Consider the following 20,610-nt stretch of genomic DNA (forward strand, 5'->3'; position numbering starts at 1 on the left):
TGGGTGCAGGCGGGTGGGCGGCCGGTGGAAACCCTCGGTGTTACGCTGACTGTGCTTCCCCAGGAGAAGGAGGGCATCCAGTGGGAGCCGAAGGAGGAGGAGGAGGAAGAAGAGGAAGGTGGCGAGGAGGAGGAGGATGACCACATGGAGTTCTGCCGGGTCTGTAAGGATGGTGGGGAGCTGCTGTGCTGCGACACCTGCCCGTCCTCCTACCACCTCCACTGCCTGAACCCACCACTGCCGGAAATACCAAACGGTGAATGGCTCTGCCCTCGCTGTACAGTGAGTGTTACCAGCATTCCTTGCCCCATCCCTGCTCCAGCACCCGCCTGACCCAGGAGTGGGTATCCCGGCCACCACTGCCCCTCACACCCTCTCCCCGTGCCCTGCTGCAGGGCCGGCATTTTGCCCTCTGCCACAGCCCCCCTCCCTGGAGGAGCATCGCTGCCCGTCGTGTGCACCCGAGGGCCCTGGACGGCTCTGCCGCCTGCGCGGTCTCCCTGTGGGGATTGCTGGCTGGTGGCTTCCCTGCCAGTTTTTAGATGGGATGTCAAGCCCCGCTTGATGCATGGCCTGTGTAGAGGTGCCTTTCTCGCCTGGTGGCCAGACCTACAGGGGATGCAGCAGTGTCACGGACACTTCTGGGGCACGCCTGCGCCGGTCAGCCTCCGCCAGCCCCACGCACCCTCACTGCCTCCTTTCTGTCCGCCCCGTTAGAAATAGCAAACGAGTAGCTTTGCCCAGGACCTGGGCAGCGCTTTGCTTGTGCCTGGGAGTGGTGGTGTTTGCGGGGTGATATAGATGCAGCCAGGGTCTGGGACTGTTCAGGTCACCCAGTTTGCCACGCCTGGCTGCCCGCGGCCGAGGGTGAATCCATGGTCGCTCTCTGCCCTGGGCTTTCCCTCTGGCAGCAACTTTTGGCACAGGCTGTGCCGGCATACTCCCCGGAGCTCTGGCCGTGCTTTCCCTGCCGCACCTGGACGGCTGCCGTCCACTCGGTGTTGTGAAACCCCTTCTGCCCTCCAGGTCTGCCCTCCTCCCTGCAGCCCCTGACAGGGGCTCACCTTAAACTCTGTGCTCTTGCCTGTTTGCTTTTTTATCCCCAGTGCCCTCCTTTGAAGGGCAAAGTCCAACGCATCCTGCACTGGGCCTGGACAGAGCCAGCGGCCGTCCCGCTCCCACCCATGCTGCCCACCCCGGACGCGGAGCTGGCTCTCCCCCCACCGAAGGTGCTGGAGGGGATCCCGGAGCGCGAGTTCTTTGTGAAGTGGGCAGGCCTCTCCTACTGGCACTGCTCCTGGGTCAAGGAGCTGCAGGTGAGCCAGCACGTCATTGTCGTCATCGTCGTGCCCCTGCCCAGCCCGCTGCCCCACTGCCCATGGGCTGAGTGCGGCTCCCTCCTGCCGCAGCTGGAGCTCTACCACACCGTGATGTACCGCAACTACCAACGGAAGAACGACATGGATGAGCCGCCGGCCTTTGACTATGGCTCTGGGGACGAGGACAGCCAGAGGGAGAAGCGGAAGAGCAAAGACCCGCAGTACGCCAAGATGGAGGAGCGCTTCTACCGCTACGGCATCAAGCCCGAGTGGATGATGATCCACCGCATCCTGAACCACAGGTGAGGAGCCGCGCGCGGGGCGGGGGTGCGTGAATGGGCCATGGGAAGGCACGTGCCAGGGTGCCTGAGCCTCTGGTAGTGCAGGGGCTGAGTGATGCTGTTACAAGCCAGGGAGGGAAACAGCAAGGGTGAGCCCTGCTGCGCTCCCCGGGACCCCCGCGAGTTCTGCAGCTGAAGCGTTGAGCAGCGGGTCTGTGCTCTCTGCAGGTTTTCCCTTCGTGCGCAGCTCTCACACGGACGGTTTACGCGGTTAGCTGAGCCTCTGGGACCGTGTCCCAGTTTCGGCTGCGATAGGGGGGAGTGAGTGAGCGGCTGCGTGGTATTTGGCTGCCTACCAGGTTAAACCACGACAGGCCGCCTGCTGCGGCATTTCTGTGCTCGGCTGAGTTCTCTCTCCCGAGGCCGGGAAGTTCTTGCCGTCCTTCTGCAAAGCCAAAATCTCAGGCTGGTGGAATTTCAGCTGCTGGCTTGTTTTGAGGTCTCTGTCACTTTGGAGGTTTGCTCCTGAGGTGAAGCCAAGGCCAGAAGTGAATCAATGCCTTCCTTATTTTCATTGCTGCTATGTTGCATGTTAAAAATAGAGATAGTAAATTTTCCTAAAGGTGGATGCACGGAGTTGTTCCACTCTTCCCAGACATATTGTTTGGGTCCCTATTACAGCCCAATCATTCCGTAAATTTCTGCTGCAACCCGGTGATGGGTCTTGCTTCCATTGATTGTGCCCTGCGACTGCTGCTGCTCACCTAAGCTGCTTTGGAACAGCAGCCCATTTCTGTGTAGGTCATTTGTTCCTCTCAGAAACCACGCGGCCCCTCTCCACTCACATCAGCAGGGATTTGTGTACTATGCGTACCCGAGCGGTACATTATTCCTGCTTACCTCACCTGGTGCTGATAGGGACGGTGCCTGAGGAGAGGAGTTTGAGCAGGTGCCTGAGTCCCTTACGAAGCCTTGACATTTATGTTTCTTTTCTGTGGAAGAATTTCCTGCATATTAAATGTGCTGTGCAGATGGTTTTTTTACATCGAGCGGCTAGAGACACCTTTTTGTTGAATTTCTATGTTTTGAGTGGCAACTTGAAATTTCAAGTGGCAACTCTGCTTGAAGGCTGCTTGGCAGAAAATAAGTAAAGCTGCCTGGCTAATTTTCACGCGAGCTTTACATTATCTGCTAATAAGGCACATTTTCCTTTCCCCGTAGGCATATAATCAGACTCGGTAGTGTGTTTATTAATTTTTCAATTTAAGCAAAACTTCATAGAGCTGCAATGCTGCAGGAGAAGGAGGGTGAGCACTGGAATTCATTCACTAAAAACAGGAAAACGAGGTTGTTCAGTGGAATGGAAGAACAGCCTTTAAAGCTTAATGATTTAACACGCCCCGCAGATTAATAGGCATTTCTGCTGGAAAGTGTTGATACTTTCTTTATGTTTTTCTACCTCTGCTTGGATGTCGTGGTCTGTAGGTAAAAGCAGAGGATGAAGCGTCAGGTTTTGTGGCAGCAGGTTATGGTTAGCTGCTTCCCAGGGTTCGAGCGTCATTTCACTGATAGGCTTTTCGTTACAGCTTTGATAAAAAGGGAGACATCCATTACCTGATCAAATGGAAAGACCTGCCGTATGACCAGTGCACCTGGGAGATCGATGAGATAGACATCCCGTACTACGAAAACCTCAAACATCTCTACTGGAACCACAGGTACGAGCCAGCCAGGCAGTGGAACTGCAGCGGGGCTGCCGCAGCCTGGGAGAGCCAGGCAGAGCTGGGGTAGCCTGTGCAGGTGTTTGGGACAACCGGGGACTCGTAGGTGTCCCTCTTTTGAACATACTGGTGCTGCTCGCAGGGACCTCTCTTCAGAGAGCAGTGGCTGAGCACTTTCGGAAAGCTGGCCCTCCTGAAATGCCATTTCAGGGCTGCTGGGAAATCCTGTCTGCCTGTTGTTTTCCAGCCTGTGCTCCCCTTCCCCTGTGTTTATACTGCCATAATATTCATGGTCTCACTGCGCTTCAGGGCAGCTCCCTGGTGCTGCTGCTTGTCTGTTTTCGGGGAAAACCATAGTACTGTGATGAGATTGCTATTCTTCATTTTGGATGATGTTGCGTGGATTGTTGGGAAGGGAAAATTAACACTCCATGTGAGTGCCTGTGATAAGTGGGCTAGAAAAGCTCCCGTGGGAAGAAGGCAGTGGAATTTGAGAGGCGTTTCTGTCCCTCAGCTTGGGGACTGGGAGAGGAATGCCCGCCTGCCTTTCCCTGACGTGCACTGGCTGTTGCAGGGAGCTGATGCTGGGGGAGGACACGCGCCCTTTGAAGAAGCTGAACAAGAAAGGGAAAAAGATGAAAGAGGAGAAGCTGGAAAAGCCTCCAGAAACGCCTCTCGTGGACGTGAGTAAGAGTGGCAGGGGCAGCGCAACGGTGTGTGAGCCCAGAGAGAGGGAGGTCTGTCTGGCCACCCCATCCTGTTACATTTTTCTCTTCTAATTCCTTCCTGGTTTTTTTCATTCAAAGTTCCAGGGTGGCTTCACTGTGAGGAGCCTGAGGGCTGTGCTGTGCTGGGGACCATGTCTGCATTAACTTTGGGGCCGTTCACAAGGCTAAAGAGGGATGTGCTTGGCCGCAGAGAAAGGAGGGGAAGTTGGTTCTCACTGCTTTGCGTCGTGTCTCTCTCTTTTCAGCCTACAGTGAAGTTTGACAAGCAGCCGTGGTACATCGACGCCACGGGAGGCACGCTCCATCCTTACCAGCTGGAAGGGCTAAACTGGCTGAGATTTTCCTGGGCCCAAGGGACGGATACAATTCTGGCTGATGAGATGGGACTGGGGAAGACTGTGCAGACTATTGTGTTCTTGTATTCCCTGTACAAGGAGGTGAGTGGAGCATCCAGTAGTCCCCGAGGTGGCCGAGAGCTGCTCGGAACGGGGAGAACAGCTTGGACTTCGTCTCCCCGAGCAGGGCCACTCGAAAGGGCCGTATCTGGTCAGCGCCCCTCTCTCCACCATCATCAACTGGGAGCGCGAGTTTGAGATGTGGGCGCCTGACTTCTACGTCGTGACCTACACGGGGGACAAAGAAAGCCGGTCGGTCATCCGGGAAAATGAGTTTTCTTTTGAAGACAATGCCATCCGGAGTGGAAAGAAGGTCTTCCGGATGAAGGTGGGAGCTAAGTCTGTGCCCTGCCCAGTACTTTAACCGTTAATAAGAAGGGGAGAGAGCAGAATTTGACCTGGAGAGGGAGGTTGGTTAGGTACCTAATCAGATGTTTTTCAAAGAGGGAAGCTGGTACTGTTTACAAATGCAGGAGATTTGTGATGAGCTTTAAAGATTTCTGCCAGACCCTTTTCTGTTTCTGTAGTCCCCTACTTGGTTCTAATGTTCAGATGGGTATAGATTTTCTGCTGGCACGACTCATGCCTTGGCCCTGCTGCTGGTGCTGTGCAGTGCAGTGCAGTGCAGTGCAGGCAGCCCCCCCTTTTCTCCTTGGGTCACATACAGCAGCAGCAAAGGTGGAGGCTGTCCCGTTCCCTGCTCTCTTATCCAGGCTTTTCTCTCCCTCTGCTCCTCCAGAAGGAAGCCCAGATCAAGTTCCATGTCCTGCTCACCTCCTATGAGCTAATCACTATTGACCAGGCGGTGCTGGGCTCCATAGAGTGGGCCTGTCTGGTGGTGGATGAAGCGCACAGGCTGAAGAACAACCAGTCCAAAGTAGGTAGCAGACGTTTGTGAGTGATTTTTGTAGTGCGGCTGGTGCCACAAAGATATGACACTCCAGCACTGGCAGTCTGCTGCTCCGTGCTTTCCTCCCTGCGAGCTGAAAGATGTCCTCACCTTGCACAGGCTCTGCCTGGGACCCACGTTTCGGTGGATTTGCTCTCTCTCCTCTGGCATTAAAAATCCTTCAGCAGTGGAAGAGGTGGCAGCCTGACAGCCCTTTGATGGAAGGGAGTCGATCCCTCTCCTTCCTCTCCCCTTTACCTGAGGCTAATGCAGCCTCTGGCCCCTGGGACCTTCACACGATCCCCAGCGCAGGGGGAGGCAGGCGGTGTGAGCCAAGGACATTCAGGATTGCTGCCTGTGCTCAATGAGGATGGCTCAGAGCAGGACATGCAAGCTGCAGTCTGGTCTGCATGCCCGGCGGGGGGGAGAGGTCACTGCTGAGTCTCTGTGTGCGCAATCTGCAGAGTCCCCAGATGACTAATCGGGTCCTCTGAGCTCTTTTCACCTAACCTTATTTCTTTTCCCAGTTCTTCAGAGTATTAAATAGCTACAAGATTGATTACAAGCTGCTGCTCACCGGGACTCCGCTCCAGAACAACTTGGAAGAGCTCTTCCACCTGCTCAATTTCTTGACTCCCGAGAGGTTTAAGTAAGTTGCACTAGTTCCCCCTTCCAAAAAGGGAAAGTAGCCGGGACCTGGTCTCTTGCCGGCCAGTGGGGTGGCTCAGCAGAGGTTTTCCAGTTTCCTGGGGCTCCTGTCTGTGTGGGGGTGCCTGGATCCAGTTACTGCTGTGCCACTGGCACTGATCTGCGCTGGCGGGCAGATGGCAAAGCACATCGCCCCCGTGGTTTGTCATAGCAGCTACATGCACATTTTATGTAACCCCAGATTTGTTTCTGTGGACTACTACTTTTTGGGTCCTGTGGGTAGCTATTGCCTTGCTATTGGTCAGGAGACTTGTGAGTGAGGAACTGAGACTTGCCTTCTGTTCTCTCTCTCTGAGGAGACAGAGGTGCGTTGGGAAATTTGTTCAGACTTCGTATTAGTGCATTTCGTGTGAATTTCTCCTCAGCCATCAGTGTGGCTCCTTGGTCTGGCTTTTGCTCTGCTTGGATACAAGCATGGGAGTGTTACCTCATCTTACAGCATGAGAGCTCTGCCCTTGTTTTTAAGTCATAAAGAAACAGATATATTTGCTCTCGCACGTCCCATTATCACTCAGCACTGTGTGGTTCTGGCTGCTTTCACAGTAACCTGGAGGGGTTCCTGGAGGAGTTTGCAGACATCTCCAAGGAGGACCAGATCAAAAAGCTCCATGATCTGCTGGGTCCCCACATGCTGCGGCGGCTCAAGGCAGACGTGTTCAAGAACATGCCGGCCAAGACGGAGCTGATCGTGAGAGTGGAACTGAGCCAGATGCAGAAGTGAGTAATTCCAGCGCAGCTGCCCTGGGGTGGCTGGCTTCCCTCACCCCACCCCATCTGCAGCACGGCAGGGCATCAGTGGGGTTCGACAGGTCAGAGACACCCCGTTGTCCTCAGGCCTGCTGCAGGAAGAGCTGGAGTGCTTTATGTCTCACTGGGGAGCGCGTTCAGCCTGGTTAAATTGGGCTCCATGCTGTCCTGGCTTCTCGGCAGGAAATGCTTGATGTGAGGCAGGCTGTCAGCGTGGCTCTGCTAGTTCTGGGAGGCACAGAGAAGGCACTGAGGTTGAATCCCCTTCTCCTGTCCTCAGCACCGGGGCAGCAGGCTGTGCTGCCAGCTTGCCTGGGCTCAGTCTAGAGCATCACTGCTGCCCCAGGGGATGCTTGCTCAGCTCCGTTTGTTTTGGGCTGACTTGCTCAGCTCCAGGAGCATCTTCTGCCCAGATCGGGGAACTTGCAGGGAAGGGCATGTTGCCTCTTCCCGGCATGGTGGGGCAAGGCGCGGTTTATACCCAGCAGAGGGGAGCGTTCCTAGCCCCTGTGCCCCCGAGTCTGTTCCCCCTTACAGGGGCTGTGATGTCCACAGAGCAATCGAATAAACCCGGCCCCAGGCTGAGGGTGCTGAACCGCTGCTTTTAAAAATGTCCAAATGTCCCTTTTGAAGTGACACGAGTGGCGTTTGATTTGATGCTGTCCTGCTTATGCCAGTCCCACATCTGGCCGAATGAACAACGGTGTCTGTCCCATCCCCGTTCCTGCAGGAAGTACTACAAGTTCATACTGACGAGGAATTTCGAAGCCCTGAATTCGAAAGGTGGTGGGAACCAGGTGTCGCTGCTCAACATCATGATGGACCTGAAGAAGTGCTGTAATCACCCGTACCTCTTTCCTGTGGCGGCGGTGGTACGTCAACTGTATTTGCACCATGGAGACATTTCTCAGAATATTGTGTGTAAGCTGTTGGTGGGGGCTGTTTTCATGATCTTGCTTTGGTTAATGGTGTGGGTTTTCGTGCAAGTGGTTTCATACAAGGATTTTGTCTTTGAAATGCATGTGAGTTTCTCCATGAAGTTAATGAGTGTTGTCTCTGAAGAGGCTAACCAGCTTGCCTTCACAGGAGGCCCCGGTTCTGCCCAACGGATCCTACGATGGAAATTCTTTGGTCAAGTCTTCTGGGAAACTGATGCTGCTCCAAAAGATGCTGAAGAAGTTACGGGATGGGGGTCACAGAGTTCTGATCTTCTCCCAGGTGAGCATAGGGAAGGATTAATAATAAATACATTTTTAAAGGACTTTTTTTGTTCTGTATGAGAATTTTGTGCTAGGAACAGATAGAGATAGGTGGAAGAGCTGGTGACAGGTTGTCCCCCAGATAGCGTGGCAGCTGTGGCAGTCACAATGGATGGACTGTGTCCCAGCTCTCTCCTGACGGACTCCCTGTAATATTTAAAACCTCTTTTTATCTATGGATAAAGAGGAGATAATAGTAATAGTGCTCCCCTTCAGGGAGGGCCGTTCAGACGCGATTCCCTCGTGCTGGCAAAGCTGCCTCTAGAAGACGAGACATGAGTGTCGCTCCTCTGGCCGTTGCCTGTTGGCCGTACTCTGCTGTTGGCGGTACTGCCGCCACCTTGGCCTCTGGGCTGCGGGCATGGGCCCAGCCGGGGCAGGGCAGGTACCCGGGGGATGCAGGGGGAGGCGGGGAGCTGGGCCGTGCAGAGCCGCTTGTGCCAGGGTCTCTTTGTCCTGCAGATGACGAAGATGCTGGACTTGCTGGAGGATTTCCTGGAGTACGAAGGCTACAAGTATGAGCGGATAGACGGGGGCATCACCGGCGGCCTGCGCCAGGAGGCCATAGACAGGTTTAATGGTACTCGTGTTTCTGCCTCGCCGAAGAGAGGGCGCGGGGTGGATGCGCAGCACGCAGGCAGCAGCGGGGTCAGCTGGCTGTGCCTGAGAGCTCCCGCTCGCCCACAGGACAGGCGGCATGGGGTTGCCTGCGCATCGCTTGTGCCACACTGGCAGATCCAGCTTCCTGACGCACAGTGCAGGCTGCTCATGCCGCGTCGTTAAGCCCTTGAGTTGTGTCCCACAATGAACGCTGAGCGTGCCAACAGCAGGCTGCTCAGTTTGAGGGACTTGGGCGTTTCCCTTCAAGGCCTCAGTAGACAGCAGAGCTTCTCCTTCAGCTCTGGAGCCGTATTTTTTCCAGTAACTGGTTCCCAGGGAAGGTGTATTTTCACTCCTTGCCTTCCTTGCCCGTTGTTTGTTGACTTAGACCAACGGTTCCCGCTGTTTTATACCTAAAGTGCAGTATGCACCTTTCTGCGTAAGCTGCGCTCCTTTCTGTCTCACTGTTTGCCACCTGTGGGTTTGTCTTTCTCAGCTCCTGGTGCTCAGCAGTTCTGCTTTCTCCTCTCTACCCGCGCTGGCGGTCTGGGCATAAACCTTGCTACAGCCGACACAGTCATTATTTATGATTCTGACTGGAATCCCCACAATGACATCCAGGTTTCTGACTTTTCCTTTTCCTTCCCGTATAGTAAGTACCTCTCTGGCTCTGCCCTCTGTTTGCACACCCTGCACAGGGAAGTTGGTCCTTCTCTCGAGAGCTGCCGACCCTTTCTGCAGGATTTATGGGGCATGTTTCTGCTCAGGACCCCCCTTCCTGCATCCACCAGCCTGTCTGCAGCGTGGGAGAGACCTGGCATATAAAACTGGCTCTCTTCCATAGGCTTCTTGCTTTCTCCTGCTGCTTGTTCACAACCAGGTGTCCCCTCCTCTTTTGGGGAGCTTCCACTTGCGTTTCCAAAAGCCCGGGGCAGACCCTAGCTAAGGTCTGACCGCCAAGGGGAAACGGCAGCTGGAGCAGGCGAGCAGCCAATGCCTCTGAAAGTAATGGAAAAGTGAAGAGAAATGTGTATGCCTCCCATGCTCCCCGGCCGGGAGAAGGTCCTCTCCAAAGCTACCTCCACTGTTGCCATACGTTTGTGCCAGCGTTTCCTGTCCCTGCGTCCTAGGCAAGAGAATGTGCTGGTGCAGGGCGGTGGAGGAGCAGTGTGGGCCTGGTGAATCTGCAGCCAGAGGGTTCCTAGGGGGAACGTGTCCTCACTGCCTGCCTTCAGACCCTTCAGTTAGGGCCCTACACGGGGAAGCTGGCTTGCCTGCCGTCAGTGGAGGGGGCCAGCACATTCAGGTTGGCTCTGAGGAGCCCCTCTTGCTCCGCCGTTCCGTAGCAGCCTGAATGCTGAATTCAGCCTTGCCCTCGTGGTGCCTTTCTGCACCCTGGAGGAGTGAGAAACTCGGACCCCTTGGCCAGCATGGTGTGGTGCTGCCCTCGACAGCTTCATTCTCTGCCCGCAGGCGTTCAGTAGAGCTCACCGCATCGGGCAGAACAAGAAGGTGATGATCTACCGCTTTGTGACCAGAGCCTCCGTTGAAGAGCGCATCACCCAGGTGGCCAAAAGGAAAATGATGCTCACCCACCTGGTGGTCCGCCCGGGGCTCGGCTCCAAGTCGGGCTCCATGACCAAGCAAGAGCTGGACGACATCCTCAAGTTTGGGACAGAAGAGCTCTTCAAAGATGATGTGGAAGGTGAGGTTGGGAAGGCGCTGGGGATGCTCCGCACGAGGTGGGGCCCTGTCTGAGCTACTGGGGCTCATTCTCCTCTTCTTACGCCTGCAGGCATGGTGTCTCAGGGACAGCGGATCACCATGCCGGATGCTGTCACTCCTTTCTCTGACACGCTGTCAACCAAAGGGGGTGCAGTGACTCCCGGCATGAAAAAAAAACATGGTGGCACCCCACCAGGTGTGTAGCCCCCCTTGTTGGGGCGACCTGTCCTCCTCCCTGGCCCTGCACCCAACCTGAGCTCCCCTGGCTCTGGGAGCGGGCTGTCTCCGGCATGGTGATTTGCACTTCCGTTCTCCTCGCTTTGCCCTCCAGGTGACAATAAGGACGTGGACGACAGCAGTGTGATCCACTACGACGACGCTGCCATCTCTAAGCTTCTGGACCGAAACCAGGATGCAACTGATGACACAGAGCTGCAGAACATGAACGAGTATCTCAGCTCCTTTAAAGTGGCCCAGTATGTTGTGAGAGAAGAGGACGGTGTGGTAATGTGATTAGTATCATGTCTTACAATCGCACCTCTTTGTACGTCCCTCTGTGTTTCTTCCCCTCCCTTTCCTGTTTTTGAGAATGTTTTGGTGCGGGGCAGGACTCCTCCCTGCTCTCCATCTACAACTGCCGTAGAGTGTTCCAGAGCTGGGGGTGCCAGGGCTGATGGGACCGGCTGCAGGCAGAGGAAGCACAGTTATCTTTGTCCTGCGCAGCTCATGGTGCAAGCTGGGCTCTGTCCCTGTTGTCACAGGACCTCATTTTGATCAAAGCATCCGTAGGCACCTTCTTCTGTCCTTCTGAAGGCCCTTCCCTTGCAGACCAGGAATGGGCATGGTGCTGCTTATGTACCACGCTGCTGTCATTTGTTTTCCCAGTAGCCGACTGACTTATTTTGTTCATCTGTTGATGAAGCCGATAGGCTGCTGTTCTGGGAGGTCTCTGCAGATCTGTAGTTTCCCCTCGATGTGAGTGTGGGCGCTGCAGGGCGGGGTGGGTGGCAGTGTTCAGAGGAGCCCTTTCTGGGTGGGAGGTTGTCTCGGCCCTTTGGCAACCTTGCACCGAGGTCAGTACATTTGGGCAAAGACCCAGGAGCCAAATTCCAGCCAGTGGCTCAGTGTTCTCCCTCCCTCTTTCCCTGGAGCGCCGTTAGAGGACAGGCAGTGGGGCGATGCGGGCAGGTCTGTGCCTGCCCGATCTCAAGCCTCTTGTCTCTTGCTTTGCAGGAGGAGGTGGAACGTGAGATCATCAAGCAAGAGGAGAATGTGGACCCTGACTACTGGGAGAAGCTGCTGCGGCACCACTATGAGCAGCAGCAGGAAGATCTGGCCAGGAACTTGGGGAAAGGGAAGAGAATCCGCAAGCAGGTCAACTACAACGACGCCTCGCAGGAGGACCAAGGTACGGCTGTGGCCGCTTGGCTCCTGGCCGGGCTTGGGGCGGGCAGCAGGCCCTGCGGGCTGGCTCTGAAAAGCTGCACAAACAGGTTCCCTGATGGGCATACTGGCTGCGGTGTGGTTTGCTTGGCGTTCCTCTGCAGTTTGGTAGACTGCATGGCTCTGTGCTTACCACATTCCTAAACTTTCCAGGATAGAAATTCTTCAAAGATTTTTTCTTTTTAGTTTTTGGTCTGTAAACTCTGTTTTTGCCAGAAGAATTTAGGAAAAACTTGTCTGTGGACAAAATATTTCAAATTGTTTTTTTTCTGTATGAGAGAATACTAATTTTGGAAAACCTGAGAATGCAATTCCTGCATGTTGTGTCCTCCTCTCTTGCTGCCTGGCAGCGGATGCTGTTGCAGCTGCAGGCAGACTCTCGCCTGTCCTGCGTGTCCCTCCTGGGCAGGGTCCCACTGCTGGGCACTCTTCTAACCTGGCCTCGCTTGCGGTCTGCAGAGTGGCAGGACGAGCTTTCTGACAACCAGTCGGAGTACTCCATTGGCTCCGAGGATGAGGATGAAGACTTTGAAGAGAGGCCAGAAGGTCAGAGTGAGTTAATGCGTTTGATACTCCACGGGATTTTGCTCTGCGGGAAGCTCCTGGCACACAGGTGCAGCCGAAACATCTGGGTTGGAGGGACTGGTGTGCTTCTGGGCCTCCATTCAGGGGGAGGTATCCCCACTGGCCAGCCAGGTGAGGAGATTCCTGGGGCAGGGACGGCCACTGCAGGACCTTTCCATCACTGGCCACTGAAGGACCTTGCTCTGGTCCTCATGGTGGAAGGATGGGGACTGCAGGAGGAACAGGTATGGTACCCTCTTGCCTGGCAAGGGCAGAAGAGTGCCCTGGCTCAGGGAGGCCAGCTGGGTGGGTGGAAGGGACTCTGCAGCCTGGGCTGCTGCTCTGCCCAGGTTCTGCTCCCGCTGGGAGGGAGTGCAGGAAGCTTGGGGCATGTGAGCACTTTGGCTGTCCTTCCTTGCTGCCTGGGCCCATCCGTCACTGAGGTTGCTTGACTCTAGGTGGCAGAAGACAATCCCGGAGACAGCTGAAGAGTGACCGGGACAAGCCTCTCCCTCCTTTGCTGGCAAGAGTTGGGGGGAATATCGAGGTGAGTGTCAGCCTCAGCCAGAGCACGTCCGATGCGGTTGTGCCAGGGCTGCCCTGGGCTTGCGGGCTGGACTCCTCCGTGCCGAGTTGCCAGCACATTAGTCCTGGTCCAGCACGCCTGTAACAGCCGCGAGGCTCCAAGATGCCACACGCTTCCGGGGCCGCGTTGTGATCCCAGCAACACCTCCACTCCCTCAGGTTCTTGGCTTCAACGCCCGCCAGCGCAAGGCTTTCCTGAATGCTATCATGCGCTGGGGCATGCCGCCTCAGGATGCCTTCAACTCTCACTGGCTGGTCCGGGATCTGCGAGGAAAGAGTGAGAAGGAGTTCAGGTACGGGGGGTCCCGGGCAGGCGGGGCGAGGTCTGTCCTGGGCTCTGGTTGATCGTGGTGAGCACTTAGCTCACACGTTCAGGACAAACTCTGATCACCCCGTTGTCTTGCCATGTCACCATCTCTGGCCATGCTCCCCAGAGCAAGGCAGAGGCTGTGTTGTGACAAAGCCAGCTGGGCAGCAGTGGCCCAAGTGCCTGCACACCCCCACTGAGGTTTCTTTTTGGGGAGGCAGCGACTGTTTCATTGGAGAGGGCTGCTATCCTTCTCTTTATGATAGGCTGAGTCAGCCTGGGCCTGAGACTCTGCCCTCGCTCACGCCTGAAAGCAGACAGTGTGGGTGCTTGGCTCAGCAGGGAGTCCGTGGGCCAAGCTGGACCGAGGTCTGGCTTTCCTTCTGCAGGGCGTACGTCTCTCTCTTCATGAGACATTTGTGTGAACCTGGGGCAGATGGTGCCGAGACCTTTGCGGACGGCGTTCCCCGGGAAGGGCTGTCACGGCAGCACGTGCTGACTCGCATAGGAGTCATGTCGCTAGTAAGGAAGAAGGTGGGTGAGTAAAATTTTAAATGTGCCATTTCAGGTATGTTCTGGAGGCTTGTGGGTTTCACTGGCTGCTGAATGCCTCTTGCCAGGGCCCCCCTACTCAGGAACCTCCCAAGCTCAGTGCACATCCGTTTTTGACTGGGCTGGAAGTGTCTCTGCTGTGTTTGACTTGATGGTGTGCATCTGCCCCAGGTCCAGGAGTTTGAGCATGTCAACGGGAAGTACAGCACCCCAGATCTGATTCTTGAGGGCCCGGAGAGCAAGAAGTCCAGTGAGATTGTGTCCTCAGATCCCAACACTCCTGTCCCGGCCAGCCCAGCACATACGCACACGGGACCTGTGGCCCTTGCAGGTAGGTGCCTACAGGCTTCCAGGGGACCGTGGCTTTGGTCTGGCTTGGGAAGGGAGGTTGGCCAAGACATCAGAAGGTCTTGCAGGTGTCTGCCTACCCTGGCAGTGTGTGGTCCTCTGGGGCCCCGTTCAATAGCTTCCTTGCTTTGTTATTGCTACAGACAAAACGGAAACGCAACTTGGGTTCCAGGAGGAAAGGGACCAAGTGGAGCAGAAGTCCAGGAAGGTGTCTGACAGTCAGGTAGGGTGGCTTCTTTGAGCATCTCCTTCGGGAAGCCTTCTTGTGGCCTGCACGGAAACTTGGAGCGCTCCCCAAGGAAAGGGCAAGGCTGGGCTGATCTGGTGTGGGCACTTTACATTAAGGTGCCTGCAAGTGCCGAGAAGGCGGAAAGCGAAGAGCACCCAGAAAGCTGTGACAGCAAAGAGAAACCGAGGGAAGAGAAGCAAGAGGAGAGTGAAAAGGCTGAGCCCTCTCCCAAGCCTCTTGTGAAAGGTGAGTTTCTGTGGCTTGGATGAACGCGATCCCCATGCACAGGCTCCCCTCTCAGCCGTAGCTACGACTTCTGTGGGGCTGTGGCACTCAGCAGTGACACCGATTTGCGCTGGAGAAGTTCTGCAGCTGACATTGTGTGGAGACCAGGGCGTGCACCCGAACAGCCTCGCGTGTGCTGGTGCTCCTGACGGACGGGCTTTGCCTCTGGTGGGAGGCTCCCGCACTTGCGCCTTGCTTGGGTCTTCCTCTTCTCCACATGACAGTGGGAAACCTGAATGTCGCAAAGTCCTGTAGCAATTCCTGAAAAAAAACAACAGTTCCAGATTGTACATTATGAGAAGTACTCACTTTGGGGGGCATTTTCTGTTCATAGCAATATGTTCCTCCAGAATATGTCTCAAGGAAGAGGGAAAATGAAATACATTTTCTTGATAAAATGCAGAAGACTATTCTGGTAGAAGTTTTCCGAACACCTTGAATGTACATACAATATAAACACTTTACTCTAAAAGGGAAAGTCTATCCAGACAACAAGTTGTTGTTCCCTGAAGAGCGTTTTGCACGTCAAACTTTTCTCATAGTCCTGTTCCCTTCTGCAGATGAGGGGATTCAAGAGAAAGAGAAGCCTTTGGAGAAGCTGGAGTTGAACAGCAGCCCAGGGAAAGGGGAGGACAAAGAAGTCAAATCAGGTGAGGCGCGAGGAGGCTTTGGGGTGAGAAGTGGTGTGAAGGGTCTCCAAAGCTAGGCAGGTGCCTGGCGCAGAGGCGAGGGAGCGTGTCCACGGGGTGATGGCGAGGACAGCTGTCAGCACCCACAGCAGTTGGTGCTTGTCTTCTGGTGATACTCGGCAGCGGGAACAAGACCCCGTTGTGGTGGGCGCTGCCTGCGCTTGTCGTGCAAACAGTAGGACCTACTGGAAGAGGCAGGTGGTCGGCTGCTGTGGAGCAGAGAGCGGGCAGGTGGCTTTTCCAACAGTGGCTTTAGCGAGGAGTTGCCCTGGCAGCTGATGGGGCAAGGGTGACACTGGTCGGTCTTTTGGCAGAGTATGGTTAGACAGGCGCAATGTCTTGTGTTTGCCAAGCAGAAGATGCCAAGGCGGAGGAGAAGGAGCAAAGCGAGGCTCAGCAAAATGGTGACAAAGAGGAAGAGGAGGATGGAAAAAAGGATGACAGAAACATGACCTTCCGATTCATGTTCAACATTGCTGACGGTGGCTTTACAGGTAAGAGGAAGAGATGGGGCCTCGGCCGCTCCTGTGCAAGAAATGTGAACCCTGTAAAAAGGCTGCAGACAGTACGGTGCTTCAGCCTCACGGCAGGGTGTCTCGGTTTTGCGCTGTGCCCGTGGCCGCCTGGCAAATGTCATCGCTCGCCCTGCCTGATGCGCTGTGCAATGTCCCCGGCTGCCCTGCTACCTGACCGGGCTGTCTCGCTTCTGCTTCCGCAGAGCTGCACACGCTGTGGCAGAACGAGGAAAGGGCTGCCATCTCCTCCGGCAAGATCTATGACATCTGGCACCGCCGACATGACTACTGGCTTTTGGCAGGAATTGTCACGTACCCTTTGACTTGCAGGGAGCGTGCCTCGCGCTGTTGGAGGGAGGCGAGGCGAGGGAGGCCTCCCTGGGGCCCGGGAGCTGGGGTGACGGCGCGGTGACGAGCAGGGAGGGGGTTTGGCGACGCGGGGCGGTGGGCGTGCTGTCAGCTGGCCGGTTCTTCCCTTGACGCTCCCTCCGCACCAGTCATGGCTACGCCCGCTGGCAGGACATCCAGAACGACCCGCGCTACGTGATCCTGAATGAGCCGTTCAAGTCGGAGATACACAAGGGGAACTACCTCGAGATGAAGAACAAGTTCCTTGCCCGGCGGTTCAAGGCGAGTTGCAGGTCCAGGGCTGGTGAGTCCTTACCGGCAGGGGGGACCAGAGTGGCGCCCCAAAGCTGGGGGGGAGCCCGCCAGCGCCTTCGGGGAGCTCAGCAGGGAGCGGTCGCATGGTTTGCAAGGGGCTTGTGGTCACCAGAGGAGAGCAGGCACCCAGCAGCTGGGGCTTGATCCCAGGGAGCTCACAGGCTCTGCAGCACAGTGCTCGGGACTGGGCTGGCTGCCCTGGGCTCCTCTCTGCGAGTGGGCTGGGCTGGGTGCTCTGTCTGTTCCTAACGTGTGCAATGCTGTGGAAATGCTGCCCACATCCCTTTCTGGCATGCTCAGTGTCTGAAAGGGCCCGTGGTTGGGATAAGAAAACATAAGGGCTAAAGTCTGTTCCCCCAGGAGCTTTTGGGGATGAGGCCAGTGGGGTGCACAGCAGGGCAGAGGCTCTGCTGGCACAAACCATGTGGGCAGCTGGAGCCTGTGGAGCAGTACTGGTTTACACTGGTGTGGGATCTGGTCCTGAATCCTTCCCCTCCTGTACCTCGCAGTTGCTGGAGCAGGCCCTGGTGATCGAGGAGCAGCTGCGGAGGGCTGCGTACCTCAACATGACCCAAGACCCCAGTCACCCGGCCATGGCATTGAATGCTCGTCTGGCTGAAGTGGAGTGCCTTGCCGAGAGCCACCAGCATCTCTCCAAAGAGTCCCTGGCTGGGAACAAGCCTGCGAATGCCGTTCTGCACAAGGGTGCGTGCTGGCAGAGCGGGGCAGGAGCCTGCCCCAGGGGGCCGGGAAGGGTTTGCCGCCCTGACCGTGGGGAAATCCAGCTGGGAGGTTGTTCCTGTCTCGCGTTCCCTTGGCCAGGAGCTGCCTGCTCATCCTCAGCTTGCTTTGCCGGTGAGGGCACCGGAAAGTGGCACGCCGCTGCTGCAGCCAGCGGTGGCGGGGGTCCACAGTGCTCTGTGCCATTGGCTCCTGCCTGCTGGAGCTCGCCAATCCCCGGGGCTGGGATGCCGGGGGCGCTCCCACCTCTGCTAGGGGTCTGGCAGGCATCCCCCCAACCTGAGCGCTGCCTTGCTCTGCTCGCAGTGCTGAACCAGCTCGAGGAGCTGCTGAGCGACATGAAGGCTGATGTGACGCGCCTGCCCTCCATGCTGTCCCGCATCCCGCCCGTGGCTGCCCGGCTGCAGATGTCCGAGCGGAGCATCCTCAGCCGCCTGGCCACCCGCGGGGGGGACCCCGCCGTCCAGCAGGTCAGCGGGGATGGGGACGGAGCCCCTCGCCGGGGGTGGCGGTGGGGCTGGGGCTGCAGGTCAGCTCTTCTCCCTCCTTACCTCCCCAGGGCTCCTTCGGCTCCTCCCAGATCTACAACAACAACTTTGGGCCAAATTTCCGAGGTCCTGGGCCAGGCGGGATTGTCAACTACAGTCAGATGCCTCTGGGACCGTACGTGACCGGTAGGTGGGGGTTTCGAGCAGACGCTCCCGGGCAGAGAAATTCAGGGGGCGAATTTGAGTGGGCCAGAAGCATTGCCAAAGGACGGCGGGCAAGCAAGGTGTTTCCTCTCTCTCATTGCAGATATTTAGCCGTTCCCATGATTTTCCTCCGCAGCTCCCGTTTCCAGCTGAGGTAAGGCTGTGCTGGCTGCTCTCCATGTTTCGTTCACCGGGTTCTCGTGGGAACACGTGTGCAGACACGCGACAGGGCGGGGGGCTGTACGAGGGCTCTGCTCTGTGCTGCTTCCTGAGTGCTGGTGTCTGGATGTGGCCTCTGGCTCAAGCAACTGCAGCGGGTACGGGCAGCAGAGGCGGGAGCAGGGGCAGGATCCTTCCCAAAGCCCTCAGGCCGGATGCCCGAGCTGGCTGCCCCTGCCCAGGGGGGTTGGTGCGCTCCCCCTGCCCCTCGTTTGGTGCGGGGAGGGTCCGGAGCCCAGCTGATGGGCAGCTCTCCCCTCTCCTTCCAGCAGCCCCTGGGGACCGCTCCCCGGCCTCCCAGCCGAAAGCCGCCCCGTCGCTGGAGGAGGGGCAGGGGAAGCGCGGCGGTGTTGCCTGCGTGGAAAACGAGCTGCTACCGGCGCTGCCGGGCTCTCCTGCTCCCGCTTCAAGTGTGCTTCAACCGACGCAACCCCCCGCTGTCGCCGGAGCGGCTGGGACGGGGGTTTAATTTCCGTGTACATTTTTTGCACTTTCTTATTGAAGACTTGAAGAGTTTGTCTGGGCAAGGAGGGCTGAGCTGAGAAGGGAGGGTAGAGTCACGGTGTTTATGTCTGGTTTTATTGGCATGTGTGGGGTGTGAGGGGAGGCCAGCAGGCGCCCCGCTGCCCGGCCAGCTGCTCCAGGGCGCCCGTCCGGGGCCGAGCCGGCTCCTGAGCTTCCCTGTCAGGTCCATTTCTACGTCCTCGTGGTGTTTGAGCAAGTGCATGCGTGCTGCCAGCCCCGCTGCCGGAGCCTGCCTGCTGCCGCAGCCTGCCTGCCCAGCCCTGGCGGGAGCGTCGACATGCGCCAGCGCTGCCGTAGGGAGCCCCGGCACCGTCCCGGCAGCAGGGCCGTGGCGAGGCTGGGGGTCTTGGCGTGCTGGGCTTGGGGCACGCGGGTGGAGGCGACACGGGAGGGAGGGGATGGCCGGAGCCAGGACGGGGACGCCTGCGAGTGTGGTGACACCGACTGTGCCGCGGTGGCGGCCTCTCACCCGAGGCTGACGGCAGCTGTAAGCAACGCCCCCGCATTCACTTCGTACTCTGTGTGTCCCGGTTTCTGTTCTCTGTGTTTTAATAAATCCTTTCGGAAGGATGAGCGGGAGCCTGGCGGGGGCGAGCGGCTGGGGGGGCGAGGGCAGGGGTCCTACCGCGGGGGGCGAGGGCTCAGTGGGATGGGGTGGCCCCGGGGGGGTCCCAGCTGCGGTCACAGCCCCTGCACCGTCCCGCACACACCCGCGTGCACACACACCCGCACGCATACATGCGCACACAGACGCAGGGTCTGTCACCGGCCGGCGGCCGCGGAGCTGCCCCCTCCCCAGCCCAGCAGCCCCCAGCCCGGCTCTCCCACACGCTCTTCCTGCACACACATCCCCCCAGACAGAAGTGTGTGTGTGTATCTACAAATATGTACATGTGTATTTATATAAAATTGTAATTTTTGTATGTGTGTATACACACACACGTATGTACATATATCCACATAATCTATGTATAGGTGTATGTATATATCTCTACAGATATATAGATGTGTATATATCTATATGCATATGCATAGATACACGTGTGTAGATATACATGTAATTAATTTTTTGATATATGTGAGTGCATATATATAAGCATATATAGATATAAACAGGTATTTATATATAGGTATAGCTAAAGGTATAGGTATTTAGGTACAGCTAGATCTATGCAGGTGTGTATATATACTCACATCTATATATTTTTATACATGTGCGTATATAATGTATTTGTAATTTTAATACACGTGTGCGTTCATGTGTGTATATACATGCTTACATACATATGTAAGTAAATATATAGGGGTGTGTATGTATATAGGCAAGGTATGGGTAGCTAGGCATAGACATATATACGTAGGTAGGGATAGAGATATGTATTTACATAAGTGTATATACACATATATGTATCTGTGTATATATATGTGTATATATACATAACTATATTGTAATTTACATATGTATATGTATACACACATATACATATGTAGATATAGATATATATCTACGTATCTGTATCTCTATATGGATATACAGGTATATAGATCTGTGTGTATATATACACAGACACACGTACATATATATTAAGTGTAGATATAGATACAGATAAAGGTGTACAGATCTAGCTACACATATATAGTATACATATGTGTGTATACACATACACATATATATTTGTAATTATATATATATGACTATATATGTTTATATATGCATGCGAACATCTATGTGGTTATATAGATATCGATAGATATACATACATGGATAAAGGTATGTAGGTATGGATACAGATAAATCGACATATCTAAAGGGGTGTGTGTGTATACATGGGGGTGTTTGTGTACACGGACCCCCACACAAACATATACAGAGATTTGTGA

At 55.8% G+C, this 20,610-nt stretch overlaps 1 protein-coding gene across 1 annotated transcript in view; it reads left to right on the forward strand.

The window, feature by feature from the left end:
* The window catches only part of CHD5 (chromodomain helicase DNA binding protein 5), a 32,406-nt gene extending 13,107 nt beyond the window's left edge, over positions 1-19,299 (forward strand). Inside the window, 34 exon segments of the mRNA XM_075172172.1 lie at positions 64-282; positions 1,107-1,316; positions 1,410-1,621; positions 3,187-3,318; positions 3,896-4,004; positions 4,295-4,486; positions 4,572-4,772; positions 5,184-5,321; positions 5,861-5,982; positions 6,585-6,758; positions 7,519-7,660; positions 7,875-8,006; positions 8,510-8,627; positions 9,144-9,268; positions 10,121-10,352; positions 10,443-10,568; positions 10,704-10,876; positions 11,606-11,780; positions 12,275-12,367; positions 12,838-12,926; positions 13,124-13,257; positions 13,661-13,805; positions 13,995-14,154; positions 14,315-14,394; positions 14,517-14,646; positions 15,246-15,335; positions 15,731-15,868; positions 16,093-16,201; positions 16,387-16,519; positions 17,062-17,257; positions 17,600-17,763; positions 17,853-17,967; positions 18,089-18,139; positions 18,474-19,299. Of these exon segments, the coding sequence (XP_075028273.1) occupies positions 64-282; positions 1,107-1,316; positions 1,410-1,621; positions 3,187-3,318; positions 3,896-4,004; positions 4,295-4,486; positions 4,572-4,772; positions 5,184-5,321; positions 5,861-5,982; positions 6,585-6,758; positions 7,519-7,660; positions 7,875-8,006; positions 8,510-8,627; positions 9,144-9,268; positions 10,121-10,352; positions 10,443-10,568; positions 10,704-10,876; positions 11,606-11,780; positions 12,275-12,367; positions 12,838-12,926; positions 13,124-13,257; positions 13,661-13,805; positions 13,995-14,154; positions 14,315-14,394; positions 14,517-14,646; positions 15,246-15,335; positions 15,731-15,868; positions 16,093-16,201; positions 16,387-16,519; positions 17,062-17,257; positions 17,600-17,763; positions 17,853-17,967; positions 18,089-18,096 (4,716 nt within the window). The 3' untranslated portion in view covers positions 18,097-18,139; positions 18,474-19,299.
* Positions 19,300-20,610: the final 1,311 nt, after the last annotated feature.

This window comes from Calonectris borealis, chromosome 23, assembly GCF_964195595.1.
Source record: "Calonectris borealis chromosome 23, bCalBor7.hap1.2, whole genome shotgun sequence".
Taxonomy (NCBI): Eukaryota; Metazoa; Chordata; class Aves; order Procellariiformes; family Procellariidae; genus Calonectris; species Calonectris borealis.